The sequence below is a fragment of the Henckelia pumila genome, unplaced genomic scaffold (genome assembly GCF_033568475.1).
Source record: "Henckelia pumila isolate YLH828 unplaced genomic scaffold, ASM3356847v2 CTG_461:::fragment_3, whole genome shotgun sequence".
Classification (NCBI taxonomy): domain Eukaryota; kingdom Viridiplantae; phylum Streptophyta; class Magnoliopsida; order Lamiales; family Gesneriaceae; genus Henckelia; species Henckelia pumila.
The window spans coordinates 12,768,179-12,787,011 of NW_027331831.1; the positions used below are offsets into that span (position 1 = coordinate 12,768,179).

The 18,833-nt window shown below is 32.8% G+C and overlaps 1 protein-coding gene and 1 pseudogene across 1 annotated transcript; one reads left to right on the top strand and one right to left on the bottom strand.

Moving 5' to 3' along the window:
* Window positions 1-231: 231 nt before the first annotated feature.
* Window positions 232-2,175, bottom strand: LOC140872026 (NADPH HC-toxin reductase 1-like; annotated as a pseudogene).
* Window positions 2,176-15,366: 13,191 nt separating this feature from the next.
* On the top strand, window positions 15,367-18,501 carry LOC140872118 (protein VASCULATURE COMPLEXITY AND CONNECTIVITY). The gene is made up of 4 exons (XM_073274875.1): window positions 15,367-15,505; window positions 15,584-15,766; window positions 17,457-17,659; window positions 17,936-18,501. Exons 2-4 carry the CDS (start codon window positions 15,671-15,673, stop codon window positions 18,276-18,278), a joined length of 642 nt encoding a protein of 213 aa, XP_073130976.1. The 5' UTR covers window positions 15,367-15,505; window positions 15,584-15,670; the 3' UTR covers window positions 18,279-18,501.
* Window positions 18,502-18,833: the final 332 nt, after the last annotated feature.

The following is an 18,833-nucleotide window of genomic DNA, read 5'->3' on the forward strand; positions in this document are numbered from 1 at the left end:
AGCCAATGTCTTCAACTGGGTGTATTCCTAAAAATTAAATTAAAAGATTTCACTCAAAGGTCGTACTTATGTAACAAGCTAAGTCATCTAGTACCTGAACATAAGTATTGGTGTAAGGGTTGGAGATATGGAGAGGGATCCAACAGGTTTCATCCATGAATTCTTTGTATCTACTCCCATCTTCCTTCAAGGGTGAAGCAGCCACCACAGAGGCAGTGTAGATAAGCCTTCTCATGTTTCAGCCAATGTCTTCAACTGGGTGTATTCCTAAAAATTAAATTAAAAGATTTCACTCAAAGGTCGTACTTATGTAACAAGCTAAGTCATCTAGTACCTGAACATAAGTATTGGTGTAAGGGTTGGAGATATGGAGAGGGATCCAACAGGTTTCATCCATGAATTCTTTGTATCTACTCCCATCTTCCTTCAAGGGTGAAGCAGCCACCACAGAGGCAGTGTAGATAAGCCTTCTCACTGTTCCTGATCCGATACAAAGACTTGTAGTGCTCTTAGTTGAATCAACAATCACATCCACCGTATTGTCGTGCTGTCCAAATCAATCATATATATATATATATATATATATATATATATATATATATATATATATATATAATTTTCTGCTTGAAACAAATTAAATGGGATATTGAAATATATAAATCAAAAATTAAAGGAAAGACCTTGAATCCCGTAGAGTGGAGCAATGGTGTCGCAACATGGAAAACAAACTCACAACTTGAATCGCTTCCTCGAATTCCTCCGGTTTATAAAGATCAGCCACAAAAGGATTCAATCTTGTGGCTGCCCCATGAAAAATCTTCAAGATTTCTATCTTAGGATCATAATCTATTCATCATCCTTTGGCAGTATAAGGTTACAAAAACTATTCAAAGCATAAGAATAGATGTAGAGCTTCTAAAATTACAAGAACAAGAAACTAAGACGACATAAACTGGCAGGATCAAAGTTCGAAGCAATCAAAACTAATCCCAGGAAATAATACTATATATTATACATTTAGCAGCCAACAATGATTGGTCAGTCCAACTAAATAGCGTGTGCTTTAATTCAAATATCTACCAACAAATCTAGCACAATGAAGCAATTAGAAAGCAGGGGAATTATCAAGTTGAAACAAGAAACAACTTAATGATATTCAGATTTTTATGTCATTAGATAAAAAGATAGCATCAAGTACTATGCTAAAAGGTGTTATCTTAACCTCACTTGTTGGGGAAAAAATAGCACACACCACTGGGGTCCAAATTGCAAAAAATTACATAATGTAAAGAAAATAAGCAAAATGATCTTGGGGAATTTGAAGCAAGTTTAAACTTAAAAACTGAAGAAAACATACGAATCGCCTGATGTTCAACACAGAGTCAATCGCTATTTTATTTGCTTTCTCTGTTGCTTCAATGGCTGCTCTACATTTTGATTTCTCCATCTCTGAAAGTGCCAGGGCAGTCTCTTGAGCCAGCCAGCCATGCCTGCTCGATACGACTCATTTCACCTTGCTTCAGCTTCTGAAGTTCTGCAGCCTAATTAATTAAATTTTCCCTTCGTTTATTGTTTCTTCAAGGACTGTCCAAATAATCATATGACAGAGGCAGGGTAAAAGGAAATGAATCCAAAGAAACAAACATAAAATAAGATTATATGAAGTTAAGAATCAAGTACAACTTTTCGCATTTGCTGCATTATTTTGTCTTACTTTTTCCCCATAATTCTCTATTTCCCTTTATTCAGGTTCCTCCCTAAATAGCCCATACATTTTCAGTCTTTGCCTTTCTTTGGAACTCTCCCTGTGTAGCCCCAACATTTTCTTGAGCCGCAAAGCATTTGTCAACTAAAAATCTACCATATGATAATCGGGTAGCCACTTACTGAAGCGACGAAATCGAATTTCATTAAGAGCTGAAGTTCTCTAAAAAACTACAAGAAAACCACCTTTTTTTAGGAGTCTTCATATATCAAATACTCTCTGGCCAGATTGTCAAAGTGATTTGCATAAAACTTGAATGTTTCCTGGGAGAAAAAGATCAAGAAACTTGAATGCTCCTGTCCTACAAGATCTGCAATGTAAGGTACATGAAATAAGACAAGCTCAAGGGGCAGAGAGGAGATAGAAAAGATGGGATTCCACAACAGCTCAAGCTGTTGAACCCCAGCCATTCTTTCAATCTCTTCTTCCTACTCATCGTAGGATCGACACCATCCATTCTCTCTCTGCACAAATCCAGTATAGTTCTCGCCCCTCTCTGTATCTCTATCTTCAATTTTTCACATCAATAATAAATTTCACATAAAAAAACCTCGATATTTAAGTTGTGACAAAAATGCAGTCTCGACTAGACAAGTAATTTCACATCAAAATAAAGCATAGCAACAAAATAGTTTGAAGTTTCGTGGAGTACCTGCCAAACTCTGCCACTACTCTGCTATGGCATGGTTTTTTAATCCATTCACATTCACAACAAAATTGGCAGGAAGAGATCGAAAAGATATAGAGAAAACTGAGAGGCCTCAAATCTATGTCGTTGGAATCATTTTTCCTCTGCCCAGATTGAGTTTCCTCTTCTTATTGACATTTAAAGACCACGCGACCAGAAAAATTCATGCTAGAGTTCCTTAAAAGATTCCATAAAAGAACGAAAAGTATAAATGAAAAGAAAATTAAAAGCACTAAATTCTCGCAACTAACAGGGGTCGAATTTTAAGATTCAGGTCGACATTCCTTGATACATTGGCGTCAACACGATGGTTATGACAACCCAAGCGTACTATTACCCAAACATTTAAGGGGAAATTCTATAACCTTCAAGCGCAAACAGGAGGGGGAATTCAAGGGGGGGCAGTGAATGGAAGGGAGGTAGTGGGTGGAGATGGGTGGGTGGTATTTGAGCTCGGGTGGAGGAAATGGAAGGAGTGGAGCGGAGAAGAGGGGCGGGGCGGAGAAGAGTGGCGTGAGCTCTGAGGAGAAGGGCGACTAGGGTTGGGTTTTGGAGAGAAGAGTGAGTTAGCTGTGAGAGTGAGAGAAAGGAATTAGGAACGTGTATTTCTTAAAATTAAAATGAAAATAAAATTAAAATGAAACCACAACGGATTGAGTAAAGTGTGGTCTTAGATGACATAAATCAAAACAAAAGAACAACGGATATAAACAACCGTTGTCGTATAACATCAAATACACGTTCATAGACAACAATTATTAAAAACCGTTGTCGTAGGAAAAAAAACCCGCTCATAGACAACGGTTATTTAAAACCGTTGTCTTTTACCTATTAAAGACAACGATTTTTAAAAAACCGTTGTCTTTGAGCGGGTTTTTTGGACATATGACAACGGTTTTAAATAAAACTGTTGTTAAAGAGTAAAAGACAACGGTTTTCAGAGTGTTGTGTATGACTATATTTGTTGTAGTGTTAGTTTAGGGAGGAATATTTTAAAAAGATGTATGTTTAAGTTTCATGGACCAACCTTCGGCCCATAAGCTTTTCCATTAAAAAGGTTAAAGTCCAAACTTAATGTAGTAAAAAACTTAGAGTCAAATATTTTCTAATCATATTTCTTCATTTTGCAGCCGTCATATTCCCCTCTCCCTAGGTTTCGAATTTTTCTTCAAAGTTTTCCTAGATTGTTGTGTTTTACGATCGTTAAAAGGTTAGGATCGCATTCTCGGAGTCCAAATTTCCATACCAAGCAAGAAAAAGGCAAGTTTTATTAAATATCTGAACCACTATCCAAGTAATATTATGTATTTTGATACTAATGGGTATCCTAATGTATATGATTGATATGATCGGGTTTAGGAACAACACTGCCTAATTTTGTTAAATTGAATTCAGTTGTGGTTGACAACTGAACTTCTTCTTTCTCGATTGTTCATGTCAATTGACCAACAAATATATGTAAATGTACGGAATGAGGTCAACTTACAGATTATAATAATGTTTCAAAAATGATTAAACTGGTGTGGGAGGAGATGACTGAAATGTAAGAATTCGAGTGTTTGTTTATGGATGTTCGGAGACTGAACTGCTCATACGTCACCCCTTCTTCCGTTCTCGAAAGGATCTACTAGAAAACTTTGAGTATTACAAACACTTTGCAACACCTCGATCTAAGACTAGGACTTACTCAACTTCCTATCCCAAAAATCTTAGTACCTCAACTGATTCATTACATGGAGATTTGCAGCACTTCAACTGATCTATTACAAAGATATTATACCTCGATAGACTTAGCACAATTGATCCTACACTTGATCAAATATATTCTATGAAGTGTGTGCTTGATCAGTTGACTAGTGGAGATCTTGATGTTTCTTGTGTTCACTCAATCGTATTCACACTTCGTCTCACGACTCTCTCTCTTCGTTGGCTTCAACTGATCTTCTATTTATAGTCTTCCAACTCCAACGGTAACTTGATTTGAATTCTAGCCTTTGAAAATATTGTCTGCTACCTTGTACCTTTTTCGACACGAAGTAAACTGATGTTTTTGCTTCGTTCGACGGTGTCAATCTTTGTACTGAAAAATTTATCCATTCGTTGAGGTAGACCGATGACTTTAGTCTCAGCTTGGTCAACTGATCAGTTTTTCTAACTGATGAGTCTTGGTAGCTATCCAGTCTTGATAATTCAGTTTAGCTCTGCATGACTGAACTCATGAATAAGCTTTGCTAGTCCAGTCTTGGTTTTGGATCAAAGAATGGTTAGCTCTTTCCAGTTGACTTGTCCGGTTGATGTCTTCAATTTCAGTTGTGACAAATTTAGTCTCCTGATGATTTTGCCTATGCGATTTGTCAACACCGAAACTATGAATATTCCAACAATGATGTTTTATTGCGAGGAGCCACAATATTTTTGAAAGAACAATGCATGCTGATATGCATCCTTGAGTATAAGTCATTCTCAATGAATTAGGATCATGGTATGTGTGTAAGGGTTTTAAAAAGATTTAAAATATGTTTTGACGATGCTATGAAGTTTTGATGTATTTTGGTATCATGTTCAAGGGTACAAGTTGTTAGAATGACGCTTTAATGTGTATTTAAGGTCTATTTCATGGAGAACATCATGTTTTTTTTTTTTTTTTTGCGTGTATGCATTAGCAATAAAAAATCTGAATTTTGATGTTGAATTTGATGCATTTTTTTAAATTAAAATCATTGGAATAATTTGTTAGAAGGGTTTTATGATGTGTTTTTGAAGTTTTTTTCTTGTTAGATGTTGATTAGTATAAGCGTGGGTTTGCATTTGAACGGGCATGGGTGCATGCACTTTTCTGAAATTTCTGTTCCGCAGGTTGCTGGGCAACCCATGTGGGTACCCCAGCGTGGGAAAAAGGTACCCACGCAAAGGGGCACACGGTGATATCACATTTTTCATAAAATTTCTTGATGAATTAAAAAAAAATCTTGAATTGTGTATAACAGTGATATAATTTAACTTCTTAGATTTGAATGATATAAATATTGTGATTGATTCGTATACTACTAATTTCATTTGAGCGAATTATTTTTAATTCTAAGAAAATTATAATTCAATATGAATACAAGTACATTAAAATGAAAAATCGAAATATTATTGATTTTTTAAAGAAGGAAGATGATGCATCAACAAGTAATCCAAATGGTGTAACAAATATATATCACATTTTTCATAGATGAATTAAAAAAAAATCTTGAATTGTATATAACGGTGATATAATTTAAATTCTTAGATTTGAATGATATAAATATTGTGATTGATTCGTATACTACTAATTTCATTTGAGTGAATTTATTTTTTAATTCTAAAAATAATAATTCATTACGAATACAAGTATATTAAAATGAAATATTGAAATATTATTGATGTCTTCAAGAAGAAAGATGATGCATCAAAAACTAATCCAAATGGTCCACAAGACTCTTATGTTTTGAATTCTAAATTGAAATCAAATATTAAAAGACCCAGTGTTGAAAATGAAATTGATGTTAGACCAATTGACAATAATTCCTTTAATCATAAACCCGATCGTATAGGAAAATTATTCCAATATTACAATATTCGATTGAGATACATGATGAGGTGAGAAGATCATACATTGATAAAGAACCGAGCCAACCTATATATAATTATCCTTCTACTTATTAGCGGTCAAAATCATAGATTTCGATCCTCTTGGTTACTAAAATATCCATGGCTCGAGTTTTCTTTGCAGAAAGAAAATGCATTTTCTTTCCTGTGTTATGTCTTTGACAATAATTCAGCACAGTTTGATACATTTACTGTCAAAGGATTCAAAAATTGGAAACGAGTCAATTGTAAGAATTGTACATCCTTCCAAACGAAATTGAGGAGAAGGTAATTCAAGACATGGTTTCGCTATGAGAAAATGGGGAGATCTGAAAATTTTAAATCAACATATACAATCTTCAAAGGAAATTGCACAAAATAAGAATTTTAAAGATTTCTATAGAAAGTGTGAAGTTTCTAGTAACAAAAGAATGTGCTTTTAAAGGTCAGGGTGAATCAATAAACTCTTCAAATAGTGGAAACTATATTGAATTGATGAAGCTATTAGGCAGAATAAATCCAGAAATTGGTGAAATTGTTATGAAAAAATCAGCCAAAAATGTCAAATATACATCACCACTGATTCAACGGGATATTTTGAAATTTATTGCTGACACTATTAGAGACAATATTCAAGAAGAAATTGGTGATGCCGGGTTTTTTTTCTTGTTGATGAATCCGTTGATGGATCTAATAAAGAAAAAATGGCTATTATTTTAAGATATGTTGATCAGAATGGATTTATAGAAGAACACTTTAATGAAGTTATCAATGTTGCAAATACAAATGCATTGACTTTGAAAAAAGAAATATGCAATGTATTAAATCAATTCAATCTCTATGTTGAAAATTTAAGAGGGCAGGGGCAGGGGTATGATGGTGCCAACAACATGCGTGGAGAATAGAATGAGCTACAAGCTTTGTTTTTGAAAGATTTTCCTCATGCTTATTATGTTCATTGTTTTGACCACAGACTACAAATTGCTTTAATTCTGTTTCTAAAGAAGTACATGATGTGTGGTTTTTTTTCCCAAAACTAAGTTCAATTATCGATTTTGTTGGTTCTACTGCGAAACGTCATTGTCATTTGACATCATTTCGAGAAGTGAAAATTAATGATTTGATTACATCGGGGGAAATTGGGACTGGTACCGGAGCTAATCATGAATGTTCTCTAATACGAGATGGAGCTACTTGCTGTGGCTCACATTATTATTCTGTACGAAGATTGATTGATTTGTTTCGTTCAATTTGTACACTCATTCAAGATCTTATCGATGAAGGTTTGAATAGTAACATTCGTGGATAGGCTAGAGGTTTGTATTTCCATCACAAGAAAAAGGCTTACAACAACGGTGAAAAACCATCGTCTTAGCTAGGCAGTTTAAAACTGTTGTTAAAGGCCGTGTTGTTAAAAGGGGAGCTCAAAGACAACGATTTTTCAATGGTGAAAAACCGTTATATTTTCTTTCAAAGAAAACAATTTTTAACAGTTGTCTTTGAGTGTGTCTTAATAACAACAGATTCTGCAACAACAATTTTTAACTACATATGACAACGGTAGAAAACCATTGTATTCTTTCAAATAAAAAAAATTTAATATAAAAAATTTCAATATCATTAATCAATCAAAATTTAAAATTTCAAAAATAAAATTTAATATACAATTTTTCAGTATTACAAAATACAAATCGCTCAAAATTCGAATTCTAATTCAATGCACACTAGAAAATAGAGATATGAACTAATCTTGATAAACTTGGAACCCTCGTTTTAACATAGATTAAAATCGGGCTTGAGCTAGTACTGATTTCACAACTACACATTATTGACCCGAGATATTCGTAGATGCCGCAACAATCTATTTGCCTTTAATTTTTATATCCAAATTGTAAATTAATTATTCAATCAAAAAAACCATAAACATAATTCAAGTAATGAATAATAAAACACTGATTATCAACAAATATGATGGTAAATAAAATCGTGTTAAGTAAATATTAATAATTTGTGTCGACTTTACATAAATAATTAGGATATTAAGATAGATCTCAATGATCAAATAATGTGTTCATTTAAATTTCAATTAAAAACCCATAACTCCTATGAATTGATGAAAAACAAACTTGGAACGAGTTAAATCACCTCAATTCAAAGCTAACACAAGTGGGTCGAAACAGTATGAATAAAAAATATGTGAAGATTGTTATCTTAAACACCTTACTTTATTTTTCACTTCGAGTCTCAAAGATTGCGCAAAGCGCGATCCAGAAGTAAGTAAGGACACACGGAGAACTTCTTGGAGCTACTATCTGAGGATCATTGAAGCTGAAACTTTAAGAAAATATCAGCATGCAGATATGGCACTACTTGAGGCTAAGAAAATGACATCTCAATACTAGAAAGAGGCAGACAAGTGCAGTTCTGAAATGGAAACATGTGAAGAGGCAGTGATCTCGGCCATAATAAATGAAGTAATCAAATATGTCATCCATCAATCGTTTCACATTGCTCTCCTCAAATCCTTCTAATATTCCAAGTTCCAAATTTCTTGGAGGGTTTGATTTTCAAAGAACATCAAATCAACACATGTTATCTGTTGAGTATCCAAATCGAAACAACTTCTAATTAGCGAGAATAAAAGCCGAGTTGTGTGTGCGTGTGCATAATTTCATTTAAAAATTATCAACAAAATGAGTTCTTAAGCTTATCATCCCAAACTAATAATATTTAATGAGATGGCCAAGAGCTCGTTTGAATAAAAGTGACAAGAATATTAATCTAAATTTTTTTTTAAAAAAAAATTCATTATAAATTTTCCTAAACTATATCCTATGAAACAAATAACAACCATGTGTCACCGCAAATACTGTGTTCATGAACATGTATTTCTCATCAATAAGGTACAATGCAGACACCAACATACAAAGGAGAAATTGCATATATCACCCTTGTGAAATCTCGGGTTTGCTGATAACCCCCTATGAAAATTTTTTAAGCTAATTCTAAATTTGTAGCATCTACAACCTTTTCAGATAAAAAATGACGAAAATACTCCTACATAAAATAAATGATAAATTAAAGAGTTCATAAAAGTCAAAGGTATTTTCGTCATTTTTTAATCAAAAGGGGTGTGCATGCTATAAATCTAGAATCACAGGGGGTTATTAGCTTAAAAAAATTTTATAGGGGGTTATCAGCAAATCCGAGATTTCACAAGGGTGATATATGCAATTTCTCCACATACAAACATAATAGAGAAACAAAAAATCAATAAATTTCAAAAAAAAAATTAGATCATGAAAAAAATGAAGAAAGCTACGTTCTTTCTTTGAATCGACATCGCCAAACCATCATCAGATAACACAAGCAAAAAAATTAGAGCAATGCGAAGAAAAAACAAAAGAAAACGCAGACCCAAACACAAATGCAGAAATCCTTTTCTACCGAACGAAGGAAAAAATAATCAATTTCTTAACGAGATCTATGAGAAGGTAAACATTTCTGTTATGACCCGATGCCCAGAAAAAATTCTTCAAATTCACACGAATGAATAGAAAAAAAAACAAAGGAACACTATCATCAATGCTGACGGCTCCAATGCAAGAACTACATTGTCACTCAATATTAACACTGGAAATAGTGGAAATTGAAAACACTCACCCATGAGACAAGATGATCTGCAAAAGAACGACACCGAAGCTGCTCAATACTTACAATTTCATAGATTGAATTTAGGGCTTTGGGTTGTGGTTAGATACAGGCCGATGCTCAAGCAGCGGGAGAAATCAGTCGATGCAGGGTTTCTCTTTTTGTTCCTTATTCTATTTGTCTGAAGCGTGAAACGTGAAGTAAGTATGTTGAGCGTGAGTGTGTATGTACAAGAATATGACCAAAAAAATAAGATACTTATTTCAATTTTTTTTAAAGAAAAAAAAAACCAAACACAACGGTAATTTGAAAAATTGTTGTTGTGTTCTTTAAAAGAAAGCCCAAAGACAACAGTAGCCCCAAAATAACCGCTTATAGACAACGGTTTTTGTAAAATGATTATCTTTTTTTATATGAAAAACACTCAAATACAACTGTTTTAATTAAAACTGTTGTTATAGGGTAAAAGACAATGGTTTTAGCATAAAACGGTTGTCATTTGGGTGTTGCTAATTAACAATTTTCTTGTAGTGAATTGGATATAAAATCATTTGCGTTCACGTTTATCTTGCTTTTGATGCGTGAAATTTTGGGAGTATCGGATATGTTATGTCAAGTATTACAAAAAGATAATATAAACATTTCGAGTACCGTGAATTTGGTGTCTATTATACCAAATCGGTTCTTCAAGGGATGCGAGATGATAGATGGAGAAGTTTTCTTTGGACTGTTGTGAACTTTTGTGAAATTAATGATATTGATGTGCCTGATTTAGATGACCGTTATATGAGAGGCACAAAACGCCATTATCAGCAAAAGAATAATATAACAATATGCGATCACTATCATTTTGATATATTCAATGTTGTTATAAATTTTCAGTTGATGGAGTTGAATGATAGAATTTTCATAAAATGCAATGGAATTTCTTGATCTTAGTGATGATTTGAGTTATGTCGATGAGTTCAAATCATTTTCACCCCATGTTATTATTACCTGGTTGATAAGTTTTATTTAAAGAATTTACTGAAGAAGAAAGAGAAGATTTGGAAAGACAATTGGATCATTGTAAGATTGATGTGTTTCATGACACACAATTTTAGAAACTTGATTCTCTTCTTTACTTGTGTCAAACATTGGCTATGACCAAAATTCACATGTTTAATTATCCCTTGATTGATAGGTTGATTTGATTGGTGTTGACTCTTTCAGTTTCTACGGAAACCATGGAGCGAACTTTTTTCTGGAATGAAACCCATCAAGACACCAATTGGCGATAAAATGGAGAATGAATTTCTAACCAATTCCATGGTTATTTATATTGAGAGGGAGATTGATCTTTATATTGATACATAGTTCATTATTGACAAATTTGATATTCCGAATAATCGTAAGATATGATTTAAATAGAATTTAAATATATTTTTATTGTATATATTTGATACTTTCATTTTTTAACTCGAGGTAATAAATATGCAACATATTGCTTTTATGTGTTTATACATGTATATTGAGACAAATTTTGCCCACTAGTTTTAAAATCTCTCACCACGCCCTTGCGTGGATCGCTAACTATACATAATGCATGATGGTCTAAGTATTTATATCCATGAAAGTTATTTTACATATGAAAGCATGATATTTAATAAAAAGTTAATTGATGTGTTTACTTTATTTCTAAAGAGCATTAATGTTTTTCAAACATGAAAGTTTTACGAGCATGAAAAAAATGAGAATGAATTGAATGATATTGACATGATGAACATGAAAATGTTATTTTGATGTTTATGTGTACTTGTGGTGACAGTAAGAGACTGGTGTCCCAGAATGAGCTCCGAAGGTCTTTCCAAACTAAGAACGAAAGATGTGCATATTGACTTTGGCTAGTATGAGACGGTACACATATTGACTTCTGTTAATATGAGTTGACTAAATGATTTACCTGGATTGCACAACTATTTACATGATCACACTCAATGAATGTGCTCGAATGATTCTCATATTTGCACGTAATACATCACCCAAAGAAAATAATGTTATACTTTATATTATCATCACGTCCCACGCGTATCTCATGATTTTATTATGCATTCATTATTATATGAATATGTTTGTTGAATCTTTAAACTAACTATGCTTGAATGATGCAGATGAAAATGAAGAATTTAATGACTTAAAATGATGGGCATGAAGCTGAGTAGTTGAGGAGGCGAGAGGATTGCATGACACGACTGTCCGAGAACCTTATGCCAAGCATGCTAAGAAGTTTTATGCATTTTATTCATGTTATGCATGTTTTATTTGAAGTCGTGTTTTAGAATATTATTTTAAGATCGAATGTTTTATAGTTTCATGTTTTGCATTTATGAAGAAGTTTTGGTGTTCCCGTATGAGAATCATGTGATAATCCAAGTTTAGCATTTTTCTTTCGTTCAAGGATATTTTATACTAGATTTGAGTCATTTGGATTATTTTAATCTTGTGCATGATATTTTACACTTGCAAGCACGACACATGTTGTTTCCGTCTTTACAAATAAATAAAAGTATTTTTCGCTACATTTTATTTTACCTGCATTTGATATATGATAATTTTCATAAGCATCAATGAGAAATATGAGACGTTAAAAAATATTTTTAATATTTTTATAAAATATTTTAAAAATTATTTTAAGAATAAATATGTGTTCGTACAATTATTATATAAAAATGCTTTTAGAGTTTAAAAGTAACATGTTATGATTATTATCATTTTCTTCAATTATAAAAATACAAAAATATAATGTTATTTAAAATGATATTTGGAGAATACTTTTTTTAAAAAATTGTTTCTCAAAAATATTTTACAAAAAAATTATCTAAACAAATATGTCTAAAAATTTTCACTTTTTTTTAGTAAAAATACTTTTCACATATAAAACAATAAAAACGTTTTTATAATAATTTTTTCAAAATGATATCATAACGCACCATTTCAAGTTACACATTATCAATTTATTGTTAATTTATCTTATCTAATCTCATGTTTATGTGATCATATTATTTATCCATCTACCACTTATTTATCTTAAATCAATCAGATCATTGAATTTAAATTACAATATTAACCTTAATAAATAATATTGTTCATATTTATTATGATAGGATCGGTTGAGGGGATGAGCGGTTAGGTACTAAATGATCAATTTGCACTATAGCAATTGACCCTCAATCTTTAAGATAGAGTTGAGTTGATGTTGGTCAACTGAATCTTTTCCTTCTCGCGTGTCTATGTTAATCAATTAACTTGAAAAGTGCGGAATGAGATCGACTAACAGATTAGAACAGAGATCAAATGGAATCATGAGTAGGTGAGAATGATAGTCTGAAAGTAAGAAACACGAGTTTGTTTATGGATGTTCAGAGATTTCAAATACTTCTACATCACATCTTCTTCCACCTCGGAAGGATTTACTCTTTGACTGTTACAATCAACTTACAACAGTCCACTCCAAGACTAGGACTTACACATAATTGTTATCTCAAAACTCCTAGACACTCAGGAACTCAGCTCACGACTGATTCTTGTTACAACGATGTTTGCAGCACCTCAACTGATATACAGGGCCGTCTCCAGAAAATTGGAGACCCTATGCTAATTTTTAATGAAAAGTTTTATATAGATTTTTTTTATTAAATATAAAATTATTAAATACGAGCTGATAATTAAATGCACATAACCACCTAATCAAATTTAACAAACTAATATAATATCTAAATTTATTAAATTATAAGAAATGATATATATAAACTAAATGAGTTCAAGAACCGATTAATAAGCAAATTAAAAGAATATTTCAGAATTTTGGAGATCAAAGTCCAATAACCAAATCAATTAAAAATAAAATATCATCCACAACACACAAACATACAAAAAAAATTAAATTCAATAAAAAACAAAACGATAGTTTAACCAATTTGAGCAACCTAACTCATTTGAGTAGAGCAACTTAACGAAAGAAGAGTGTTTTTTTTTAAAAAAAAAAAAAAATTTTACGCAAATTAAAGAAGAAAGGAGAAGCAAAAATACAAATAAAATAAAACTCTTTAAAAAAAATACAAATAAAAAAGCAGTTGCAAATTTTCATCAACAAAATTAAAAAGCTTTTCCAAAATTTTTAAAAAAACTCAAATAAAAAATAAAAAAAAAAATTTAGAGGCCCCTCCAAAAGGGAGGCCCTAGGCACATGCCTAGGTTGCCTCCCCTTGGAGTCGGGGCCTGCTGATATATTACAGATACAACACTTGTTAAAACTTAACATTTGGCAACAAATGATCCTCACTGATCTGATATATTTGAAGTGTGTTTGTGTTCTTCGGCTCTTGATAATAAGCTTTGAAGTGCTTCTGTTTGTTTTCTCGACTGAGTGAGTAAAATGAAGGAATTTAGTTTACCTCTGGTAGCTTGAATTTATATACGAGAATTATTAATGAGTCGGATCTTTATTCAAGAATCTTGAATGTGTATTTATACTTGGCGTACAACGGCTCTTTCAAATTCAAATCAATGGTTGTTAGTTTGTCTTTTCCGCATACATTCTTAGCATATATGAAACTGATTCAGTTTAGCACCATATACCAAATGCAGTTTACCTCATTCACTTCCGTTGAGCTTTGGTCAATGGTCAACTCAGTTGATGTATGCAGTTTAGCTCTGAGACTTAAGTTTAGCTTCAGAAACTCGTTCAATTTACGTCTTTTTGCGCTCAAATCTGGACATGATTAGTTGACTTGTGAATTTGTCAAAATCAAAACTCCGTATTTCCAACATATTAATTACAAAATAGTAATTTATCATCTTCTTCAAAATTTAATCATTGAATCAATCAAACTATTATTTATCAATCGAACCAAATATTATATTAAGTATTAACTATAATTTTTTATTTTTTTATTATATTAGATTATTTATCTGTATATTATTATGTTATATTTAACTAAGTTATGTACGTAATTGTTAATAAGATTTAGATCACAAATTTAATAAAGTAGACAATGTGTTCAGATGACGAAACGAGTACGGAAATAGAAATGACGACGGACTTCAAGTGTCAATTTCCATTTTGTCCATATCATGTGAACATTTTCAGAATCTTTTAATATATCATAACGGAAGAATACAATTTTTTTTTGTTCTTGTGTTTTTTCCTTATCATAATCTTTCATATCTCAATTACACAACAAATGACGGATGAAACTAAAATTGAAGAAAATTATATGAAATCTTGTTAAAATAAAAAGGGTTAATTAAATAAACACGAAAATTTTATGAGACGTCGTGGGTTAATTTTGTAAAAATTGCTTTTCATTTTAAATATAAACATATCAACTTATCTCAAAGAAAAAAATAACGTAAAATCGTGTTACAAGAGGTCAAGAGACATATTCTTTAAATAATTATATAGATTTTTTTTGAAAGAAATAATATATAGATAAAAGTGTATGTTCGAGTTTTTTTTTTTTTTTTTGAAACGGTGTATTGTGTATGTTCGAGAGTTGATAACTAAGAAGTGCGAGATTTTACGACCATAACGTGAAATTAATCAACATAAAGAAAATTATATTTTTTAAAATTTTATTTCTTCAAATTTACACTGATTATTACACGACAGCCACGCACATGAACACCTCAGCCTCTCCCTCTCTCTCAGCTCACCCGCCATTGATTTCACAATTCATCCTTGTTTCGCATTTTTTTCATCTTTAAGCTCGTTTCAATCAATACACTTCACGCGTACCAAGAATCCCCAAGTACACCATTTTTACCTTCTTCTCTCTTTTTTATTATTATTATTTTTTTTTGAAACTTTATTCTGCGAATTTTCTTAGGAAGATAAAGGGTCACTTCAGCATTTCCAGCACCAACTTTACAGAGAGCAGATAAAAGGGTTTTGAGAGTGAGATTCGCTAAAGAAAATGGAGAGGAAAGTGTTGATAGTATGCTGTGTTGTAGGGTTTTTGGGCTTGCTTTCTGCTGCTACCGGCTTTGCTGCGGAGGCCAAGAGGATTAAGGTAAATGTGAATTTGTTTACTAACTATAGCCGAAGATTTTGTTTCTGTAGTTTTCTTGATTGGATTGTTCTTTTCTTCTTTCTTTTTTTTGTGGGTTTTGTTTGTAGCTTCCTTGCGTCTTTTTTCAGTCTTCTTGCTTGATTTATTTGTTTAATCTTATCTATTTTAACGATTCGGAAGCTGTCAGTTAGAGGGGGAAACTCTAAATTTAAGGTATAGTTAAAATGAAAAGATCTGTTCAAGAAATGACTGCTTTTAATGTTGGGTCAATATGTTTGGTTTTACTTGCTTTGTTGGAGGGAGCAGAATTAGCATTTTAATACGATTTCGCTTTGGATTATATTGATTGGTTTTTGGTTTTATTCTTAGATCTCTTTTGCAGATTAGTTGGTGAATTATGTGTTTTTGGGATGACTATAATTGGTAGAAGTTTTGTAGGTTGGGCATGAACTACTTGTGAATCATGTCTGGTTAGGCTCTAATGTTGCCTTCTTTCCAAGGGAAAAAAAACTATTATTTTATGAATGAGAGATCCCTTCACAAACTAAGTTTAATTTAATCATTAGCATAAATTGACATAAAATCAGGCCAAATCATCCTACAGAAATGGATTGTGTCTTTATGGCTTGAGCCCTGCTTTTGTTATCTAAATCTCTTTTGACCATATCCAGTAAGTTGGGTTGGCGATGAATGGGTAATAATACAGAATTATGTCAACATCATTATGGTTATTCTTCATATGGTGGTTCTTTTGGCATTCTTGCACAGTATATAATTGTGCTGGCCAGGAGTATCCATTGTTGCACCTCCCTGGGCTAGGTGAGTACCGTGCATACTTTTTACTTACGTGGGTCATGGAGTAATATGTAGTTGAAGCTCGTGTGCTCAAGGAGCCTTGTGATACTAAATATTTTGTTAGTCTTTCTTACTAGGACAGATCCACGGCTACGTTAACCATTATATTGTTTTGCCAGCCTTTTTTGCGAGCAGTTTTGGTTTGCGAGGCTGCAACAATGGGCCATATATGTTTTTCTAAAATCTAAATGATTCACTATGATATGTTTTACTTTTCTGGAGTCTTTAGAATGCATGGTTCGTAGACTCGCGAATGATTTTAACTAGTCCACGTTTGCAAACAATAAAGTTGAAAACTAGAGTGGAGTTGGTGTAATTTAGCAAATAGGAGTAACTAGAAATTTGAGTGACGCTCTGCCAATATAGTTGAAGCTCCCCTGTTGTTCCTTTTAAAGTTTTAATGCTTTTCCCAATTTTAATTTTCAGTCTATCTTTTCATCATTAATTTGTTCTTGAACTATGAAGTTTTTCTTGAGTGAAATATGTGTAAAAGGCTATAATGTTAGACTCCGCCTGTACAACTAGATTTGAAACTAGGTTCAAGATTAACCTTTACCCCAGTTTCTGCATCATAAAACTAAAAAAGTCGAATGATGGAGGTTTTAATGAATATTAAATATAGTGTATGTTTGATTTCCTTCTATATATCACATAATTCTCCAAATGTGATACATGGGTAGCAAGAACCACAGTGTATTTCTGTTGTAGTCTGTTTATAGGGTATATTTCGCCTCCGGACCATTTATTACTTGCTAGAGAGGTAGTTGTGTTGACCTCTGTCTTGTGCCCTAAGTTTTTAGTCGAGTAATCATTTGGTTCCTTGTTCATTATACAGAGTTCTGACGTCAGTTCTTCCCGTGACACTGAATGCATTTATCCAAGAAGTCCTGCTCTTGGTCTTGGACTAACTGCGGCTGTTTCTCTCATGATCGCTCAAATAATAATCAATGTTGCCACTGGATGCATTTGTTGTAGAAAAGGACCACATCAATCAAACTCTAATTGGACTTTAGCACTTGTTTGCTTCGTTGTCTCCTGGTAATAATCAGAATTTTTCCCCCTCTAATTTTATACCTGTGAAATGACTTGCGCTCAAGTGCAAACTCTTGAAACTTCAACAGAATCTTCATGCTTATTCTAGTTTTCTAGGCTAGCTGTGTAATACCTAAATTCAAAATACTTCTGGGGTTTATATTTTGCATATTTGTTACACACGTTGCTGCTTGCTTCCCCTTGAGACTCATCTCATATGGCACGAGGGGCACTACTCTAATGTTGTTTAGTGCAACGTGTTTATGACATGAAGTTATGCAGGTTTACGTTTGTAATAGCATTCCTTCTGTTGCTGACGGGTGCAGCACTCAACCAGCAACGCGGTGAACAGAACATGTACTTTGGCAACTATTACTGCTATGTTGTCAAACCAGGTGTCTTTGCTGGAGCTGCCGTCTTATCCCTTGCCAGCATCTTTCTTGGAATCGTTTATTACCTTACCTTAACTTCCGAAAAGAACAGAAGTGGTCCATGGGTCGTTTCTGCACCGCCTGGTCAAGGTGGCATTGCCATGGGACAACCACAGTTTCCTCCGCCCCAACAAAATGCTCAAGGTCCTGTTTTCGTGCATGAAGATACTTACACGAGACGTCAGTTCGCTTAAAGACTCTTGTTAATAGGAGTTTAGGTAGAAGGCTTTGTCGACTTGACCGAACGAAGCACGTATATTGTTGTCTGAACATCGTCATAATCTCTCTTCTTTAAAACCAATGTGTTCCTTATATGAACGACTTGTAAGATAGGTGATCAAGAAGATTGTTTTCAGAGAGAAACCGAGATTGTTTTCAGAGAGAAAAATATCAAATATTTCGAGTTTATTTTTGTCATCTGCAAATGAATTAACGGTGACAATTCCAGAGGTTCATTAAACTTCAGTTTACGCATAAATTTGAGGGGATAAAAGTGCTCGAAGATCAGTCGATTACAAAGTACAAAAACGGTGAAGTTGAAAGATTACTTTTGGTACATTCAAATTAATTAATTCATGCGCCGTTTTAACAATACATGTTTCAGTTGGAGGTTTATGTTCTTAATTTGTGGGTTCGATCTCGTAAATGTTTTTTCTTAGGCTCTCAATTAAGCACATTGAACAAATACATGTAGGATTTTACTGTATAAAATATGCTTTTTTAGGCAAAATTGGTTAAAAAGTAAGAAA